This window comes from Trichoderma aggressivum (genome assembly GCF_033847375.1).
Source record: "Trichoderma aggressivum f. europaeum strain CBS 100526 chromosome Unknown scaffold_002, whole genome shotgun sequence".
Classification (NCBI taxonomy): domain Eukaryota; kingdom Fungi; phylum Ascomycota; class Sordariomycetes; order Hypocreales; family Hypocreaceae; genus Trichoderma; species Trichoderma aggressivum.
Window position 1 is genome coordinate 371,104 of NW_026946368.1, and position 16,814 is coordinate 387,917.

The 16,814-nt window shown below is 53.9% G+C and overlaps 5 protein-coding genes across 5 annotated transcripts; 3 read left to right on the plus strand and 2 right to left on the minus strand.

The window, feature by feature from the left end:
- Positions 1 to 723, plus strand: Triagg1_916 (uncharacterized protein; the record flags this gene model as incomplete). Its single annotated transcript, XM_062902672.1, has 2 exons — positions 1 to 483; positions 697 to 723. 2 exons carry the CDS (start codon positions 1 to 3, stop codon positions 721 to 723), a joined length of 510 nt encoding a protein of 169 aa, XP_062760140.1.
- A 3,687-nt stretch (positions 724 to 4,410) lies between these two features.
- Triagg1_917 (uncharacterized protein) lies at positions 4,411 to 5,336 on the minus strand (the record flags this gene model as incomplete). The annotated part of the gene is made up of 2 exons (XM_062902684.1): positions 4,411 to 5,018; positions 5,102 to 5,336. 2 exons carry the CDS (start codon positions 5,334 to 5,336, stop codon positions 4,411 to 4,413), a joined length of 843 nt encoding a protein of 280 aa, XP_062760141.1.
- A 333-nt stretch (positions 5,337 to 5,669) lies between these two features.
- Positions 5,670 to 8,649, plus strand: Triagg1_918 (uncharacterized protein; the record flags this gene model as incomplete). Its single annotated transcript, XM_062902695.1, has 3 exons — positions 5,670 to 5,719; positions 5,785 to 8,112; positions 8,181 to 8,649. 3 exons carry the CDS (start codon positions 5,670 to 5,672, stop codon positions 8,647 to 8,649), a joined length of 2,847 nt encoding a protein of 948 aa, XP_062760142.1.
- Positions 8,650 to 9,550: 901 nt separating this feature from the next.
- Triagg1_919 (uncharacterized protein) lies at positions 9,551 to 13,249 on the plus strand (the record flags this gene model as incomplete). Its single annotated transcript, XM_062902706.1, has 1 exon — positions 9,551 to 13,249. One exon carries the CDS (start codon positions 9,551 to 9,553, stop codon positions 13,247 to 13,249), a length of 3,699 nt encoding a protein of 1,232 aa, XP_062760143.1.
- Positions 13,250 to 14,182: 933 nt separating this feature from the next.
- Positions 14,183 to 16,452, minus strand: Triagg1_920 (uncharacterized protein; the record flags this gene model as incomplete). Its single annotated transcript, XM_062902717.1, has 3 exons — positions 14,183 to 14,353; positions 14,419 to 16,154; positions 16,227 to 16,452. The coding sequence occupies 3 exons, from the start codon at positions 16,450 to 16,452 to the stop codon at positions 14,183 to 14,185; spliced, it is 2,133 nt and encodes a 710-aa protein (XP_062760144.1).
- Positions 16,453 to 16,814: the final 362 nt, after the last annotated feature.

Below are 16,814 nucleotides of genomic sequence, written 5' to 3' on the forward strand. Positions count from 1 at the left end.
ATGCTCGTACATGCGCGTGCCCCCATGTGCGTCGCTTCTTTGCGCCAGCCGCTCTACCTATTCCGACACGGCACCAGCAGAGCAGCCAGCCTGCGGCACTACGAGCAGCACTACCTTGGGTATGGACAGCACTATGAGCGGGCTGCGGCGATGATGCGACGGCGGCTGCTCCCTTGCGAACCCTCGTCTCCAGCCGCACGGCTCCCGTCTCGCAAGGGCCTCGGCGCAGCCACGCAGCTGAAAGCTGAGGACCAGGCACAGGAACGGGCACGCCAGAGCCCTGCAAGGATGCGCTGCCATTGGTCTTGCAAACGGGGGGGCCGTATCTGTACCGTCGCTGTGGCATCCCTCATGCACCTTGTGCAGATGCCCTACATGAAATTGATTTACCGGTGGTCTACGAGGTACTGGGTAGGTTTGTATCCTGTACCCTTGGGCGTGCGCGTTGTTGTCATGGCAGGACGGATTGGGTCCATTGCCGCAGTAAGTCGTGAATCTTCCGTTTTGCAGCGTCAGTCATCCACAGGATTGCATACAGCCGCACCGCATGACGTGCCCAATACTCGATGTCGTGCCTTTTTTTTTACCTGACACACCTGCCGCTTTCTGTCTCGGGATCCGCCATGAGCAAAGGCCACCTCCACCTCCATCTTCATCTCCATCTCCATCTCCATCTCTCTGCTACATGGTTAAAAGGCTGAGACGGCTGCCTCTCTCTGCTAAACAAGGTGCTTGGTAATGAAATTCGGCTTGCTCGGGGGGGCATGATTGCCTGAGCGATGCAGATCGACTGTTACTGTAACACCCAGCCGTCAGCATGACGCGGCTCGGAGACAAAGAGCTCGGCACTTTGCGGGAGCTGTTGATAAGACAATCTAACATGAGCCGCCAGCGAAGCATTGGAGTCCGTTGGTATCGCCGACGTGGTTGTTTCTGCCGCTGTAGTGCCTATCGCCTGTACAAGGACGTCTTGTCTGGCCTAAACTTACCGTGCTTGTTATGTCGGAAGCTGATTAACCCCCGAAACACACAAGCCCTAGCCGTAGTCGTCGTAGGAATCGATAAGTGCGACTTGCACTTGGAGTCTTGCTAGCTGCGTCAACACCGTTTGAGTCAGTGCGAAAGGGGTGGGGCCTTGACCTGACCTGGAGTTGAGCTGTTCAAAGCTCCATCCCATGTCCTTTCTGCTCCCGCTGTACATGTACGGAGTATGTAGATTTCCAATGGCGAGATTGATCAATCACTGCACTCGTACGAGGCCCTGCTGTGGAGAGCTCTTGGGGGCGCAATGGCGCAGTGACCAGGCGCAGCTCCACCAGCAAAAAAAAAAAAAAAGAGAGAGAGAAGCCGTGCCGTCAAGCCACTAATTTTCCACGTGGTGGGCAGGGGTTGCTTGTGGCGTCCCCAAAACACGGACCCCTGGCGATCAGCGATGGGATCAAAGGGCTGCCACACCTCGCCTCTTGAAGCTGTGCTGTGCGAATGGCGAGCGATCCAGGGCGCTGGTTGAAGTCGGCCACTGATCACCTACAGGTACAGGCGAGGGGTTGTATGTATCAGGTCGTACTTTATAGGATTGTCAACCCATCTGTAGAATTACGCCGCTTTAGGCTTCATACATCAATAGATGTATCTGGATGTGTTGGATGCCACCCCCCTCCTCCTCTTTCTCGCGCCATATCGCGATTCGAGTTGCTGCCAAGCAAGAAAAGCAACGGATGAAGGGATGGTTGCTGAGCTTGTCCTGCGCCATCGTCGTATTGACTTTTCTCTTCTGTCTTGCTGGTGGTGTCTACCCCTCTCATTCATGCCTGAGATATATGACGACAGCGTGCGGAGAACATCGTCCGGCGTTCGAGATAGCACATGTACACGTACACTAACACTACTAAAGCATCACGCAGCTCGGCGGACGGGTTAATTGGCCGCTCCCACATCATAGATAATACATGTTGAAAATACACGGCATCAAAACGTGTTGGCATTACTGACAGTGGGCAGATCGTGGAGGAAAAAAAAAAGCCATGTGCATTGAGGTGCTTGTGTTACACTCGCTCTTTTCTTTCCCGCGCTGTTTGTACAGGGTAGGTGTTTTTTTGTTGTTGCAGGTGGGCGCTTGTCAAAATCTCCACGAGGGCGTACGAATACGGCACACCTCACCACGAACCTCGTATCGCCAAGGTGAGGAGCAGCGGTTTTTTTTTTTTTTGAAGGAATTCACGGTTGAATTGCTTTTTTACCTTTTTATTCGCCTGAGTCGGCACAGAGACGCTCCGATGCAAACTTTATTTTCAAAGGCCTTGGCAAAAGGGCCATGGTTAATACAGCACATTGGTATATAGTGCTTGTAGTTGAAGCTTTCGCCTGGAGCTAGTCGGGGAGCTACACACCTTGGTGTTGGTGATAGCTTCAGCCTTTTTTTTTTGGTCGCCCACTGACTGAGGGGAAAGGCGCACCGAGAGGGTGTAGCGTAACGAGGCCTGTATGGCCGAGACTGAAAAGCCACATCGTACCAACTCAGGCTCAGCTGCGGGACGCCTGCAGGAATCGAGTTGTGACCATGGTCGATACTTGTGCCCAAAGTACCTTTTTCTCTGCCCTCGTCTCTCGCCAGGGCATGGATCTTCGGCGCTGTCATGCGAGAGATGCCGTACATTGGCCTTGTGCATGTAACTTCTTGGGGGGTCGCGGTATTCTCGGCAAACCAAGTCGAGGCTCTTCCCGCCCGTCGTTGCAAAGCCCCCCCTCTGGCCCTTTTCTGCGGGGGCCGTTGCGTTGCAATCAACCCCAGGCAAAAGTGTACGAGAGTTACGGTGGGATTGAGGCATTCACAGATTGAAAACCGTACGATGGATTTGCTTTGTTTGACAGCTGCCCTTTGGGGGGACCTGGTAACCAATCAGCCCGGTCTTACGATAGGCGCCCAACACCTTGCGGGCTCGGCGCTATCTGGCAGTATCGCCAACCCACGGCCGATACGCCCGCTTGCGATGCGATGCGATGCGATGCGATGCGACCTGTTGCCGCGACCGTCCCGAGGCACACGGCAGATTTTCATTTCTTTCTGATTGAATCCATGGCCCATACCCCAAATGACGGCCCGACAAGTTGCGGTGACGTGACTCTGCTTGCTGCAACTGCACCAATGGGCTCGTCGCGCCTGGAACATGCCACCTCATACATCATACATGGGAGAGGCGCGCACATGATCCATCTATTGCTCCGAGATATCCTGGCGCAATCCTGCGTTATCTCTTTTGTTCGTGAAAGTGACGAGGCACAACAATCAACGGACAAGCATTGAGGCTAGACGCAGCTTTTGCCTCGACCACACCAATCAGACGCGCCGCAGCCTTGTCATGGCGCCTCACGTGGCAGTTCGAGACGAGGCAATTAAGGTCTTTGCCGGCCAATCACGGCGTTTCGTGCCTTTTTTTTCCTCTCCTTCTGACAGGCGCATGTATGAGATCAGAAAATAAACCACGGCCCGTTCTGGGGCACAATTCGGCCTATCGTGCGGAGCGGAGCGGGCGGGCGAAATCTGGACTCTCACCGGAAACCCTTTCAAACCTCAGACAAAAACGACCCATGGCAGCGCAACCAAAATGGTCCATCGACAAGCTCAAAGTGATAATTGCCGCGAAAAGAGTATATCCTCCGCACATGCTGCCATTGTGCGATATTAATGGGGGTATATCCCCACCACTTTTTCTTTTACGTACATTGTTGCTGCTGCTGTTACTTCACTCCCCGTGCTTTTTACGAGGGAGTATGTACGAGACCATACGGAGCAAGGTGAGCGGGATGGTCCGTTTGAAACGTTTGAAAATGGGCATGGGTGCGATAGCAAGACCCTTCTTTTGATCCAGTCTCCGATTATATTGTGCCGAGGCAGATAACAGCTTTCCCTTGTTGCTTTGTGTTACTTGATGGAAAAAAGAATGCAGAAAGCAGAGCGAGAACCAAAAATGGGCTCACCGATTTGTGAAACCGCAGATAATGTGCCTCAGGACACTCTCAGCACCGCCATGGACCCCATGATGATGAGTCCCCCATGGTGTTTCTGGTACGAGTGCTTTATCAACTGATCTGTGGGTGTACGACTGCTTGTGCTTGTGCTAGGACTCGGACTTGGTTAGAGGACGCCCTCGCATCACTTCGCATTGCATTGCATCGCATCGCTCAGCCCAGGAATCGCCCGCATGCGCCTGGATACACAGTCTCCGCATTGCGAAAATTGCCCAGCCCAGTGATTGGCGCCCGGAATTGGATCCTTTATGCGAGACCATGCCTATGACGAGACGCAAACGAATCCTCCAGCTCCGGACGCGATAATTGTTGGCATTGCCAATTATCAACAATGCCTTCTTGGCCGAACCACCACCCCCCTCCGTTCCCCCCTTCACCTTGTCATGCGGCCTCCTCGCCAACGGGTATTTGCGTTGACGCGATCCAGTTCTCCATCATGGCCTGGCCCCCAAGGTTTTGCTGCGTCTTGCTCTCCTTCTTTTTGACGATCAAACATAGGACGCGGCCGTAAATTGCGAACCCCTCATATGACACGTCCATTGCGAGCTTTTTCTTGTAGTCATCGTGAAACTCCCCCTCTGGCTCTGCTGCTGGTAGTTTCACGGGGCCCCTGGGGCGTTTTGGCAGAGGCTGATGACCGTCAGAATCCACATCGACAACCGAGGCAGACTCGTCCCCGGCGTCTTCGAATTCGTCCGAGTCGTCGATTTCGAGGGTATTGCTCCTTTGGCGCTTTGCGCGCCGGCGGGTGTTGGCGGAGGGGATATCGCTGAGCGCCACGCCTTCGTGGTCACTGTCCTCCTCGATACGGATTGGCGCAAAGTCGTTGGCATCCACGTCGATGGGAGTCGCATTAGTCTCTGCGATGAGCTTGGATGCGTTGGACTGCAGCGCAGATGGGCCCTTGTCCCGGAAGAACTTTTGCTTCGTGAGCAGAGAATGCCGTGTGTCGGTTTCCATTAAGAAGACGGAAACCTCAAAGTCATCTGCTGGTAGGTTAGAATCCGGCATTTACTCCAGACCAGGCCAGTCATGCGGAGGCGGAAAGAAGCTCGAGAAGAAGAATTGTTACCTTTTACGATGACGTCTTTGATCGTCTTCTTCTTTGTGCTCTTCTTTTTACTTCGTTCTTTTTCTTCACGGAGCTTGGGTATCACGAGTGGTCGGATGGCTTCGATGACCTGTGGAAGAATGGGATTTCGGGGGTTCAGAAGCCATGACTGTGCCAGCGCCGGGTTGTCCAAGTATATCCTGCATTCAAGAACGGAATACTTTGTAATCCTCAGGTACCGGCGTATGGGTGCCATTGTGTTTCACTGTTACTACGAGCTGTATCGCGGGAGCGTGAATGTTGAAAAGAAGGAGCTTGAGCTCTCTGGTGATGTAATCGCGGCTCTGGGCCACATGCCCCGCGCCATCCACTAAAAATAGGGTCCAAGGCCGCTATAAGCTCCCGCCGCAGGACCCAATTGGAGAATTCATCGCAATTGGCGCGGGAGGTGGTCTGGTTGCGAGATCTTAGAAAAAAAAAACTTCCTTCTCTTGCAGTCGCCGTTGCAAAGCGTCAATTACGTCGCATCTTGCCCACTGAGGCTCTAGCCTAGCGCGTACTGGCCGTCCGGCATGGTTTTGGTACGAACATGTCAAAGTCATGGAAATCGACGCTGAGGCTGCCCCGCTCAAGCTTCCCGTGAGCTGACCATGCGGAGGAGAGATGGGATGGATGTTGAGATGAATTCGCTGACTTGGGGGTAGAGCTCGGCCGAATCCAAAGCTGCAACAGCAGCTCTTGCGCGACTGCACCAATAACTATTACCAATGGCAGACGAGCAACCGGCCAAAAGAGAACCCGTTCGTACTCCACGATGGCCCGCCGTACGCCAATGGGCCGCTTCATGCCGGCCATGCGATCAACAAGACTCTCAAGGACATGATCAACAGGGTTCAGGTGCAGGCTGGTAGAAGGGTCATGTACAGGCCGAGTTGGGACTGCCACGGCCTCCCCATTGAGATGAAGGCTCTCGGGGAGAGTGGTACCAAGGGATTGAGCCCGCCCAAGGTTCGAGAATCTGCCAGGCGTTTGGCGAGCAGGACGATTCTGGATCAGATGAAGGGATTCCAGTCGTTTGCCGTCATGTCCGAGTGGGATAATAAGTGGACAACCATGGACCGCGCCTTCGAGATTCGACAACTTCGCGTGTTCCAGAAGATGGTCCGCAGCGGCCTCATATATCGCAAGCACAAACCCGTTTACTGGTCGACATCGTCTCGCACGGCTTTGGCCGAGGCTGAACTGGAATATCGTGACGACCATGTGTCGACTGCTGCCTATGTTAAATTCCCTATTTTGTCTGATTGGAGCTCGGTTCCCGGACTGAGCGACTTCAAGGGCCAACTGTACGCTGCTATATGGACAACAACCCCCTGGACGCTTCCCGCCAACAAGGCCATTGCTGTGCACAATGAGCTCGACTACGCGCTGCTGCAGGTCGGAAATGATGGACTTTTGGTCGCAGAGAGCCGTCTTGAAGAGATTGCAAAGAACATTCCCTCTGGTGTGGTCATTGCTAAGTCGATTCCTGGTTCCCAGCTAACGGGTCTCTTGTACCGAAACAAGCTGAGAGGGAGCGCCTCTTCCTTGCAGCCCATTGTTCATGCCGAATTTGTCTCTGCTGATTCCGGAACCGGCCTCGTCCACATGGCACCTGGACACGGACAGGAAGACTACCAGGCTTGCTCGGCGTTGGGCATCGAAGCGTTCGCCCCCATCACGGATGAAGGGCACTTTACTCCCGAGGCCTACCCAGACGACCCTGAAAAACTGGCTTCGGCGCCATCTATTCTCGACGGCGGAAGCCAGGCTGTGCTGGAACTGGTTGGAGAAGATGTGCTCTGGACTCATAAACTTGTCCATAAGTACCCGTATGACTGGCGCACGAAGAAACCTGTGGTTATCCGAGCCACGGCGCAGTGGTTCGCGGATGTAGGAAGCATCAAGGAAGACGCTCTTCAGGCGTTGAGCCAGGTGCGTTTCGTCCCCGAATCTGGCAGAGTTCGCCTGGAAAGCTTCGTCAAAGGTAGAAGTGAGTGGTGCATTTCCAGACAGCGATCCTGGGGGGTGCCTATTCCTGCTCTCTATGATGAAAGTGGAAACGCTGTCATGACGGATGAATCTATCGAGCACATCATATCTGTTATGGAACAAAAGACGTCAGACGCATGGTTCTCGGATGCTCCAGACGATGCCGCCTGGATTGCGCCATCGCTCAAGGGAACGTACCGACGTGGAACTGATACAATGGATGTTTGGTTTGACAGCGGTAGCAGCTGGACAGAGATTGGGCGTCCTGTGGATGTCTATCTTGAAGGCTCTGACCAGCACCGAGGCTGGTTCCAATCCAGTCTCCTAACATTTGTGGCAGCTCAAAAAGCAGACGGCAAAACTGGAACTGACATTGCACCTCCCTTCGGAACACTCATCACCCATGGCTTCACGCTTGATGCGCAAGGCAAGAAAATGTCCAAGTCTCTGGGCAACACCATTGTCCCCAGTGAGATTATGGAGGGCAGGCTACTGCCCCCTCTGAAGAGCAAAGGGAATGATGCCGCCACACGATTCGACGCCCTCGGTACCGATGCCCTGCGACTCTGGGCGGCTAGCAGCGACTTTACATCTGATATTCTTGTGGGAGCATCCATCTTGCAGCCGATACACACTGCACTGATCAAATACCGCACAACATTGAAGATGCTGCTCGGGTCATTGCACCAATCTGCGCTCCAGGCACCGTTGACAAAGCTTGACCAAATCGCCATCCTGCAGCTTCAGGACGTCATGACTCAGGTCTGGGAGGCATATAGCAACTACGAATTCCACAAGGCTGTCGGGATGATCAACCGATGGATTGCGACAGACCTCTCTGCGTTTTACCTGGAAGGACTTAAAGACCGTCTGTACTGCGGTGATGGGGGCGGTGTCCTGGTTCCCATCTTGGTTGGATTCTTGCGAATGCTGGCACCAATCACGCCGATGCTGGTTGAAGAGGCCTGGTCTCACAGGCCGTCATGGATGGTGGAAGATGTGTAAGTCTTGCGGGCACATGATTTGTCGTCCACTAGTGTCGCCTATGTCTAACAAAGTTTTCACATAGGTCATTCGAACATCCGGCACGGCAGCTCTACAACTCGCATGTGATTGATCCCGCGCGCTTGACGCTGGATCAGGCGCAGCTACGACGACACTTGCCTATCCTGTCCGCTGTGCACGATGCGGTGAAGGCGGGGTTGGAGCAAGGCCGAGAGTCGAAAGCGCTCGGCAGCTCTCTTCAGTGCTCCTTGAACATCTCTGTTGCGGATGACCGCCTGGCCACCGTTTTGAAGGAGTACCTAGATGAGCTGGATGCCGTGTTTGTGGTATCATCTGTGGAGCTCAACACTCCCCTTTCGGCCGACAATCATGATTGGTGCTATTCGAAGGAGTTTGTCGTGGATGGCATGCAGGGCGTTGTGTATGTGCTGCCGCCTCTGCAGAGCAAATGCGGTCGGTGCTGGAGATATGTTGCCGAGGAGGAGGAGGGACTGTGCGGACGATGCAAAGAGGTTACAGCGGATACAGCATAGATCAACCTGTATGCGTTTGGATGTATGTATGGATGTATGTACGAGCGCAGTCCCCCGATTGATGATTCTATATTATATGTACGATAGATGCGATTTGATACACGGAAGTGGAGAAGAAAATAAATACACGTATATAGAATAAAATGTCATCCATGCCATTTTCATTCAATATGCGCCCACGATGCCGATGAGTGACGCAGATCATCGTCAACGGCAAAAACCGCATGCAAATTGATTGCCAAATGACGGATTTGGTGGAATTAGGCTTCTGACTGAAGGCGGGCAATAACATCACCGTGCATCTCCATGTGTGATTCGCATGCACGATCGAATGTACCAGTGACATGCCGGCATAATAAAAACCGGGCCTGGAAGCAAGGGACGAGTACCCAGATTGATTCGTTTCAAGCGGATTTGCCAATGTCCGGGTTTCAACCGGGTATTAGCGAGTTGCGCGTCCGACGGAAACTTGGCTTGCGCTGCGCCTCGCTCGCTGCATTTGCAAATTCGACACGAAGCTGCTGGTTACTGCTAACTATAGTATCTACTGGAGGATACAGGTAGTGGTGCTGCTAAGATCAGTTGGTTGCACATCTTTGGCCTTCTAGCTCTCCAGCTTGGTTGCTACTCTGTGACCCTGTTTTTTTGGCTGGCGCATCGCCAAACGGCCGGTTTCTCGCCTGTTTCTCATCCCTAGTGGAACTTGCACCCCTCATTATAACGGCGCCCCTTTTGACTCTCGTCCAGCTCCATTTGTGCTGTACAATATCCTTCTCTTCGCTCTTTGTCTTCTCAAATTCTTAGCCATGCGTCCCTTCTCGAGCCTTCAGTAGGGACGATTTCGCAACTGCACTAGAACCAGAACCGGTGGCGCTGGTGACTATGAACCGGCGCCCAAGCAATGGCCGATCACCACATGCCTGCGCCTCGGTCCGCAGGATACTACTCAGCGAGCCGCGACGGACGACGAGATGGCCCTGCGACGCCAGAGCGCCGGCGCAATAGCAGCCACGAGATGGGCAAGCCGGGGAATGCGTCCGGTCAGCGAGACGGCGACTTCTCTCCCCACGACGACGTGTTCCACGACGACGATGCCTTGAGCCCTCGCCGAGAGGCCTCCCCATACGCCGACGACGGATATGGCCACCGAGAAGAGCGGGCGCAGAAGAAGCACAAGGGCCGCTTGGGCGGGGGCTTCTTGCTACACGATGCCTTTGGTGGAGGGCGATCTCGTCGACAGCGGGCTGCTCACACGCCAGCTCCAGCTCCTCAGCTCCAGCTAGGCGTCGGTCGTGATGCTGCTTTCCAGGCTTCTCCTGGTCCTGGACACGATATGGGCATGCGGATGTCGTCTGCGCCCGTTCGGCGATCGGGCGAAGAGCCTGCAAACTCACCTCCGAGCACTGGGCATTCCGCCGACGGCAGGCTGTACGCGGACTCGCACCACCAGGAATCGCTCGCTGCTCCGGATCTGGATTCCACTCAGATTGTGCACATGGCTCTCAGCCTTAGCGAAAATCGCCGTCTCGCCTCTCGACGAAACGCCTCCCGGACAGCTGCCCCCCCGCGGCTTACACCCATCCCAGACGCATCCTCTTCAAGCAACATCAGACAGCATCTCCAGCAGCAGCGAAAGCTTTCGCGCACCGATTCTCCCAGCTTACTGCAAGAGCCGTCGGCCCTGGTTCCCGTATCTAGAAACAGCGGCAACTTCCAGTCCTCGTTTGAGTCCTCCCACGATGCCCAATACCGCTGGCAGTTTTCTGCCTCGACTCTAGCCAGAGCCCACAAGGCCAAGGTACATCTTGAGCTGTGGGCTCAGTACAGGCGACTGCTCGATGCGCTGCCGCCCCTAAAGCCAGGGCTCGAAAGGCCATCGTCGGGTAGCTCCCCAGACTCTCCTGTGCTGGCTCCCGGTGCCCAAGCGCTTGCCATCACGCTAGGGAGGCAGTACAACCCCTTGCAGTATATTCGGAATCGCAAAGTGCGCGCGCGTGAGAGGAAGGTGATTGACGGACAGCGGCAGGGCTTTAGCGATGTAGACGCTGTTACGTCGTGGGTCGAAAGCGTTCATCGGCAAATGTCGCTAGCCGGGACGTCGCTTGTCGACGACAGACCTTCCATCCCCCCCTATCAATACGCCGAAGATGTCGATCTGCAGACCTCGCCTTCGGAGGCCGTAGCGAGGCCACGGCGGCCGAGAGTGGACTGGATCTTGGACCCTTGCGATGTGATTGCCGATGCATACTGGCTGGAGCAGAACGGGCACAAACATCTTATTGAAGACCGCCATTGGCGAAAGATTTTCCCGCCGCCTGCGACCTCCGATTTGAGTAGACCTTTATCCCGAGAAGTAGATGATACCAGCAGCAAGATCTCGCCGTTCACAACAAGAGACAATGAATTGATCGAAACGATTACTGAGGGGAAAGAATTTGGGTTGTCCAAAGTTCGCTCGGAATTGTCTCATAGCAGTACAAAGGAGCGTGCCAAACAGAAGCTACAGAACATCAAAGGTTTCCACCACCGGCATGGAAGCGCCGGGCATGGCCACGATATACTGCGATCAAAGAAGGATTCTGGATCTGAATATTCAGACAGCGACAACGACAGTGAGCCAAAGAAGAGGATGCGACCTGCACGCAAGGGAACAATTTCCAGCAACTCAAACGATCTGCTGCAGAAGCAGATGATGGAAATGGTGGCCAAGGAAGCACGTGAAAGAGAACTTGAAGATATGGCTTTGGCCAACGAGAGCGCCGATGATCAGAGTGTTGAGGCACAAGACATGAGGCGACTTTCACAACCGCCGTCCCGATTTACTAGCAGGCGAGGCTCTCTGGCGGAAATTAGCGACTCAGAACGCAAAGCTGCCGTGTTTGAAAAGGTCAAGAAGAGCTCTCCCTCGCGCCTGAGTCTTGATGCCAATTATCTTTCGTCATCTCTAGGCAAACGAGCTTCGTTTCCCAACTCACCGGAAATCTTGCCACTTCGCAATGGCAAGTCTGAGTCGGTTGCCAGCGCTGACCCTTCACCACCATGGAGCCGATCAACGTCTCCCACAAGAAACCCCTTTAGCAAGATTAAGTCAATCATTCGAGACAAGAACGACGACACTTATGTACTCGATGAAGTGGAAGATGAGGGAGAAGGGCGATCGTCAAAGCGCGACAAACTTTTGGCACGTTCAGGCTCGACGTCTACTCTGGGTAGGCGTCAATCTAGCCCTGCTGGAAAGCTGATGTCAGGAACCGACGGCGGTAAAAGCGCTCGCAACACGGGGAGCATGCGACTTAGAGCTGACGAAAACGTTGGCTTGAGAGGCATGTTCAAGGGGCCGCGTATCGACAACGTGCTTCGAGGCGGTGTTTCCAAGTTGGGAGACATTATCCGTAAGAAAGAGGGATCTGGTGAAGCACCCGACCTCGACACGACGGATGAATCTGATAGTGATAGGATCAGGGGGCGAAAGTCGGCTCCCTTTTCTCTATCGCGAAAGCCTTCCACCAGAGCACAAGAAGTACAGCACCAGCCGAAGCACTTTCTTGATACGATGCCTCAGTTTCATCGCATGCCTAGCTTTCGCCACGCCGCTAATGGTGGTGAGAAGCTTGCTGCTGCCGCTGATTCTGGCGCAGAAACCCCCGGTCGTCGGGCCGCCGAACTTGATCTTCTTCGACCTCCGCTGATTAAAATCCGGAGCGCCTCATCGTCTGGGTCTTCTCCGGTGCAGAAACCTCGCATAGGAGACTCGGACGTCTCCGAGTCCGAATCCTTACCGAATAACAGCAGCACTGCCCCCGACGCGGCGGATAAGCGTGGGAATTCAGCCCTTTCGCTCAGCGACAAGGATAACCAGCATCGACGACTGCCGGGCGAGCACTGGTCGATTGCTGACCATGGCTTTCCTGGTCAGATGAGGCTTTCGAAGCGCGAAGTCGCTAGGATGCGGGCCCTGATACTCAGCTCCGGCGTCAAGGCCATGGAACTGCGCCGTCGCGCCAACGAGCAGCACAAGCCGTTCAGCAAGGAGAACCTCGCCCTGAACGCGGCCGCTGCCTCCCCGAACGAACCCGGCGGCGTCCCCTGGTCGGACATTGCTAGGCTTACCCCCAAGCAAGCCCAGCTCAGCCTCCAGCTGCACGATCAGCAAGTGCCTTACTGCGAGGTATATCCCCTCGCCGCCCGCACTCTGGGCGTCGCCATCCAGACGTGGGGCCAGCGGTGGCAGTCTTCGGCCGACTACTTCCGGGACAAGACGACGCATGACCTTCGCACGCGCGTCTGGGAGGTTCGCACGCATATCGCGGATGACTTGTCCGAGCTGGCGCGCAAGGCCGCCGACGAGGCGGACGAGACGAGCCGCGACTTGATGCTCGGCCAGCCTCTCAAGATCAAGCACGTCATTGACACCATGGACAAGATGCTGCGTACGCGGCGTAGACGGTTCCGCTGGTTGAGACGCGGGCTCTGGCTTACGGTGGAGTGGCTTCTCGTGGGCTTCATGTGGTATGTCTGGTTCATGGTGATGATCCTGCGCATCTTCGTCGGCATCGGCAAGGGGGCTTTGCGAGGCGTCAAATGGCTTCTCTGGCTGTGATTCTCAAGACCACTTTGTTCTCACTGCTTCACCCTTTTATTCTCTCTTTACCACCATCTCCTCATATTTGTTGGATCGAGTTTCTCCAGCATCAGTATATCCCCCATATCCATATCCATTGCATTACCATCACTCTCATAGGATAATTCAGCACTGTAGCTGTTAATCCTTCCCATTCAACCATAACCCTTTTATCCTATACGCTCCTACTTCCATTACTTTCTTCCTCTAATTTTTTTCTTTCTGTCTGTCTGATACCCCAAATTATTCTACAGTCTCGAATTCTTTTGTCTCGGTGTTGCGGTTGGCAACTTTTCAGGACCCCGATGCATAGCCATGGAGTGAGGTAGCAAAAATACGCATATGTTCATCATTCCACGACGTGTTTAAAAAACTCCCCTTTTCTCTTCTGCTCAAAAACTGTACGTGTATTTTTCAACTTATCAAGGCCTTAACTTAATTTTTTTATCCAACAAAACATATAACTCTTTGTAATTGAACAAGTAAAAAAAACAAAACAAATTAGGCAAATAATCATATTGACTATATATCTTTCTATTATTTTGCATCCTCTTCGATCTTTTGACTGAGAGAAAAATGGTCTTTGTCTAAAGAAAAGACTTTGTATAGACTCCAGACGGATGTAGAAAAGGGGGCCACGGCACTGGCCACGAGGAACAGAAATCAGATGTTATAGTAATAACAAATGAAGAAGATGAAAAATAAAGACTACAAAGAACGTTTTTTCTCCGTCTGCTGACGGTAATTGTCCCAGGAGGAGCTTAAGGGTGATTATATGAATTAACGCTGCATCTGCAAGCAAAGTCTAACAGCGACGAAGGGAACAGAAGAATAAGGGGAGCCGAGGGCAAAAAAAAAAAGTTGAAATGGAGACCATAGATCGTCTATTTCCCGAGATCGTATGGGGTACATCTATTCAATCCTCTTCTTACCCTCCTCGGCGTTGATGAACCGAGCGGTGCTGAGCCCACGCTCATGTCTAGCAACAAGTGATCCAATGACGGCGTCCTTCTTGGCCTTGGAGAAGTTCTGGGCGTAGCCATCGATCGCATACCCGAGAGGGTTCAGGCGTGGCCAGTTTACCTGCAAAACGCATGTTAGTCTCAGCTTCAGGAGAGGGGGAAAACATAAATGGGGCGGTCGCTTACATAGAGCATGCCATGAGTCCAGACAAAGTGGAAGCACCAGGCCGCCACGCTGGACCAGAAGAGAATGAAGAGGCGCATGGGAATGACGCTCGAATTCGGGGGCCGTCTGGTGAAGATGCCCACGAGGACGATGAAGATGCTAAAGGCCAGGATATAGGGAATAGCCTGGATGAGGACCGGCCGCCTGTCGCCGAAAATGAGGTTGGTGCCAACGTTGGCCTCCCCAGGTTGATAGACTCCGAGGAACAAGTCGTATGCGTCCTGACGAGGGCCATCAAGGAAGTTGTTGAGGCAGTATCGTGTGAGACCAATACGACCATCTTGCAAGGCTCCCATTGGCGTACGCTTGCCAGTCCTGGTGACGTCCGTCTTCATGGCGCCAGTTCCAGAGTAGGCCGTGGAGACAACATCGGCATTGTCGGCCCAGATGTTGCGGAAGAGGAACTCGAACTCGGCGTCTTCGTTCTTAAATGATGCGCCCTTTGCGAGCAGGCCGGCATCTTGCAGCATGCGGTCAAGCGTGTGACGAGCAAAGATGCTTTGGACGACGTTGGTACGGTCAAGGCAGTCCATGCAGTTTGTGCGCATCACGCTGGTCTGAAGGCTGCGGGCCTCGATCCTTCCATCGTTGTTTCCTGGCATTTCGACGCCACGGAAGTAGCCCTGCGCATCGACAGCGTCCCGGAGTCTGTCCACGATGGCGTAGGCCTTGTGCATCTGCATGCCCTTTGTCTCGCTGTGATAGTCAAAGTAGACATAGTGAAGGCGGTCAAACTGCTGGCGACTCGAGCCGGGCTGGATCGTCGTAAACTTCTCGTCGGTAAGACGATCGGCCTCTCGCCGCTCCTTGGGCATCGAGACAAGAGCCTTGGCCATCTGCTCGTAAGACTCCTTGACCTGCAACTCTCGTCCCTTGTGGTTGACCAGGTTGATGAGGTAGTTGTCTCCGTAGATGCGGATCTGCTCCTCAAAGTGCTTGGCTGAAGCGGCGAGGGCGGCATCTGTACTGCGCACCTGGATTTTCGGCGTGTACTTTAGGTTATTGACCTCGGACCAGAATGTGGGCACGCTGCCTCGAGTTTGGACGTATGATAGAATCTGCATCTCCTGGCCTGCCGACGCGCCAAACTTGCCACTCTGCATGTCACTGCTGCCAGCAAATCCTCCGAGGCCGGTGCTGCTGCTATCGTTGAGGATGACGATTTGCTCCGTCTCGTTGTAGTTGGCAACATGGCCATCTTCGTCTACACCTCGAGTGAAAAATCGGGTTCCGCCACGGTATCGTGAGCGTCGGGAAATCAATACGATAGTCAGGGGTGTGCTCTTGAACTTGGTCTGCTTGATTTCAAACATGCCATACATGCAAGGAAGAATGTAGGGATCAATGGCAGGCTGCGGGCCAGGCTGACTACGAGATCCCGCGGTGCGGAACTTGATCAGCTCGGACTGCAGATACTTGTTGAAGAAGAAGCGATCATCTGTTCTCAGCCACAGGGGTCGGGAGGTGTCGGCATGAGATTGACGCTGGATCGAGTTGGTGAGATCGATAGAGTAGGAAAAGTACATGGGGCCTTGAGCAATGAAGGTCTTGAGGAGGCTGATAAAGGTGTCTTCGTCCGGATCGTGGATCTGTCGCTCGCGCATGGGGAGAATCTCGGTCGAGATCACCTTGTAGACCATCTGTCCCTTGAGCCTGCCCATGGGCTTGGCCTTGTTGATGATGATGACATACTTGTCTGGAGTACGATTAGGGCCCGTTGCAGATGCAATAAAGGATCATGGTTGGTGGTTATAGAGCCATCACTGACCTAGAGGGAGCTGGATGATGCCGAGGATTCCAGAGATGCTGGACACGCGGGTCGCGCGCTTGGAGGAATTGAAACCGCCCTGAACCAGCCGGACATCTCCCATGGGACGGTCAATCACCAAGGCCGGCGCATCAGGTGATGAGGGCGAGGTAAAGGTATAAGCATCGCTGGTGACCCTGAGGTTGATGTCGCGATAGGGCAGCTTGGCCGCTGCGAGGTGCGCCATGGCTGCAGATGGCTGTGATTTCTAGGCACAACGTCGCTGATTCTGTCGACGCAGCTCTCGGCAATCTCGAGTTTGCAAAGGCGGGCACTTCCGTCTGCTGCGTGATGAACAACTCAAGCTGTCTTGGTCTCAATCACATGTGGAATGGGAGATGCTGTAATGCCAGCAAGGCCTCAGAAGGGATATTGGAGTGCACAGCCTCATCAACTGGTGGGCAAACGTCACTGCAAAGCCACAGGAGGAGCTAGGCAAAAAGGGGGAAAGGGTGGCGCTGCTTACATATGCAACTCCTTTTAGAGGCGAGGGGCATCAGGAACCATCCGGGTACGTACCCGAGGGGGGAAACAGCCATATAAAAGCAG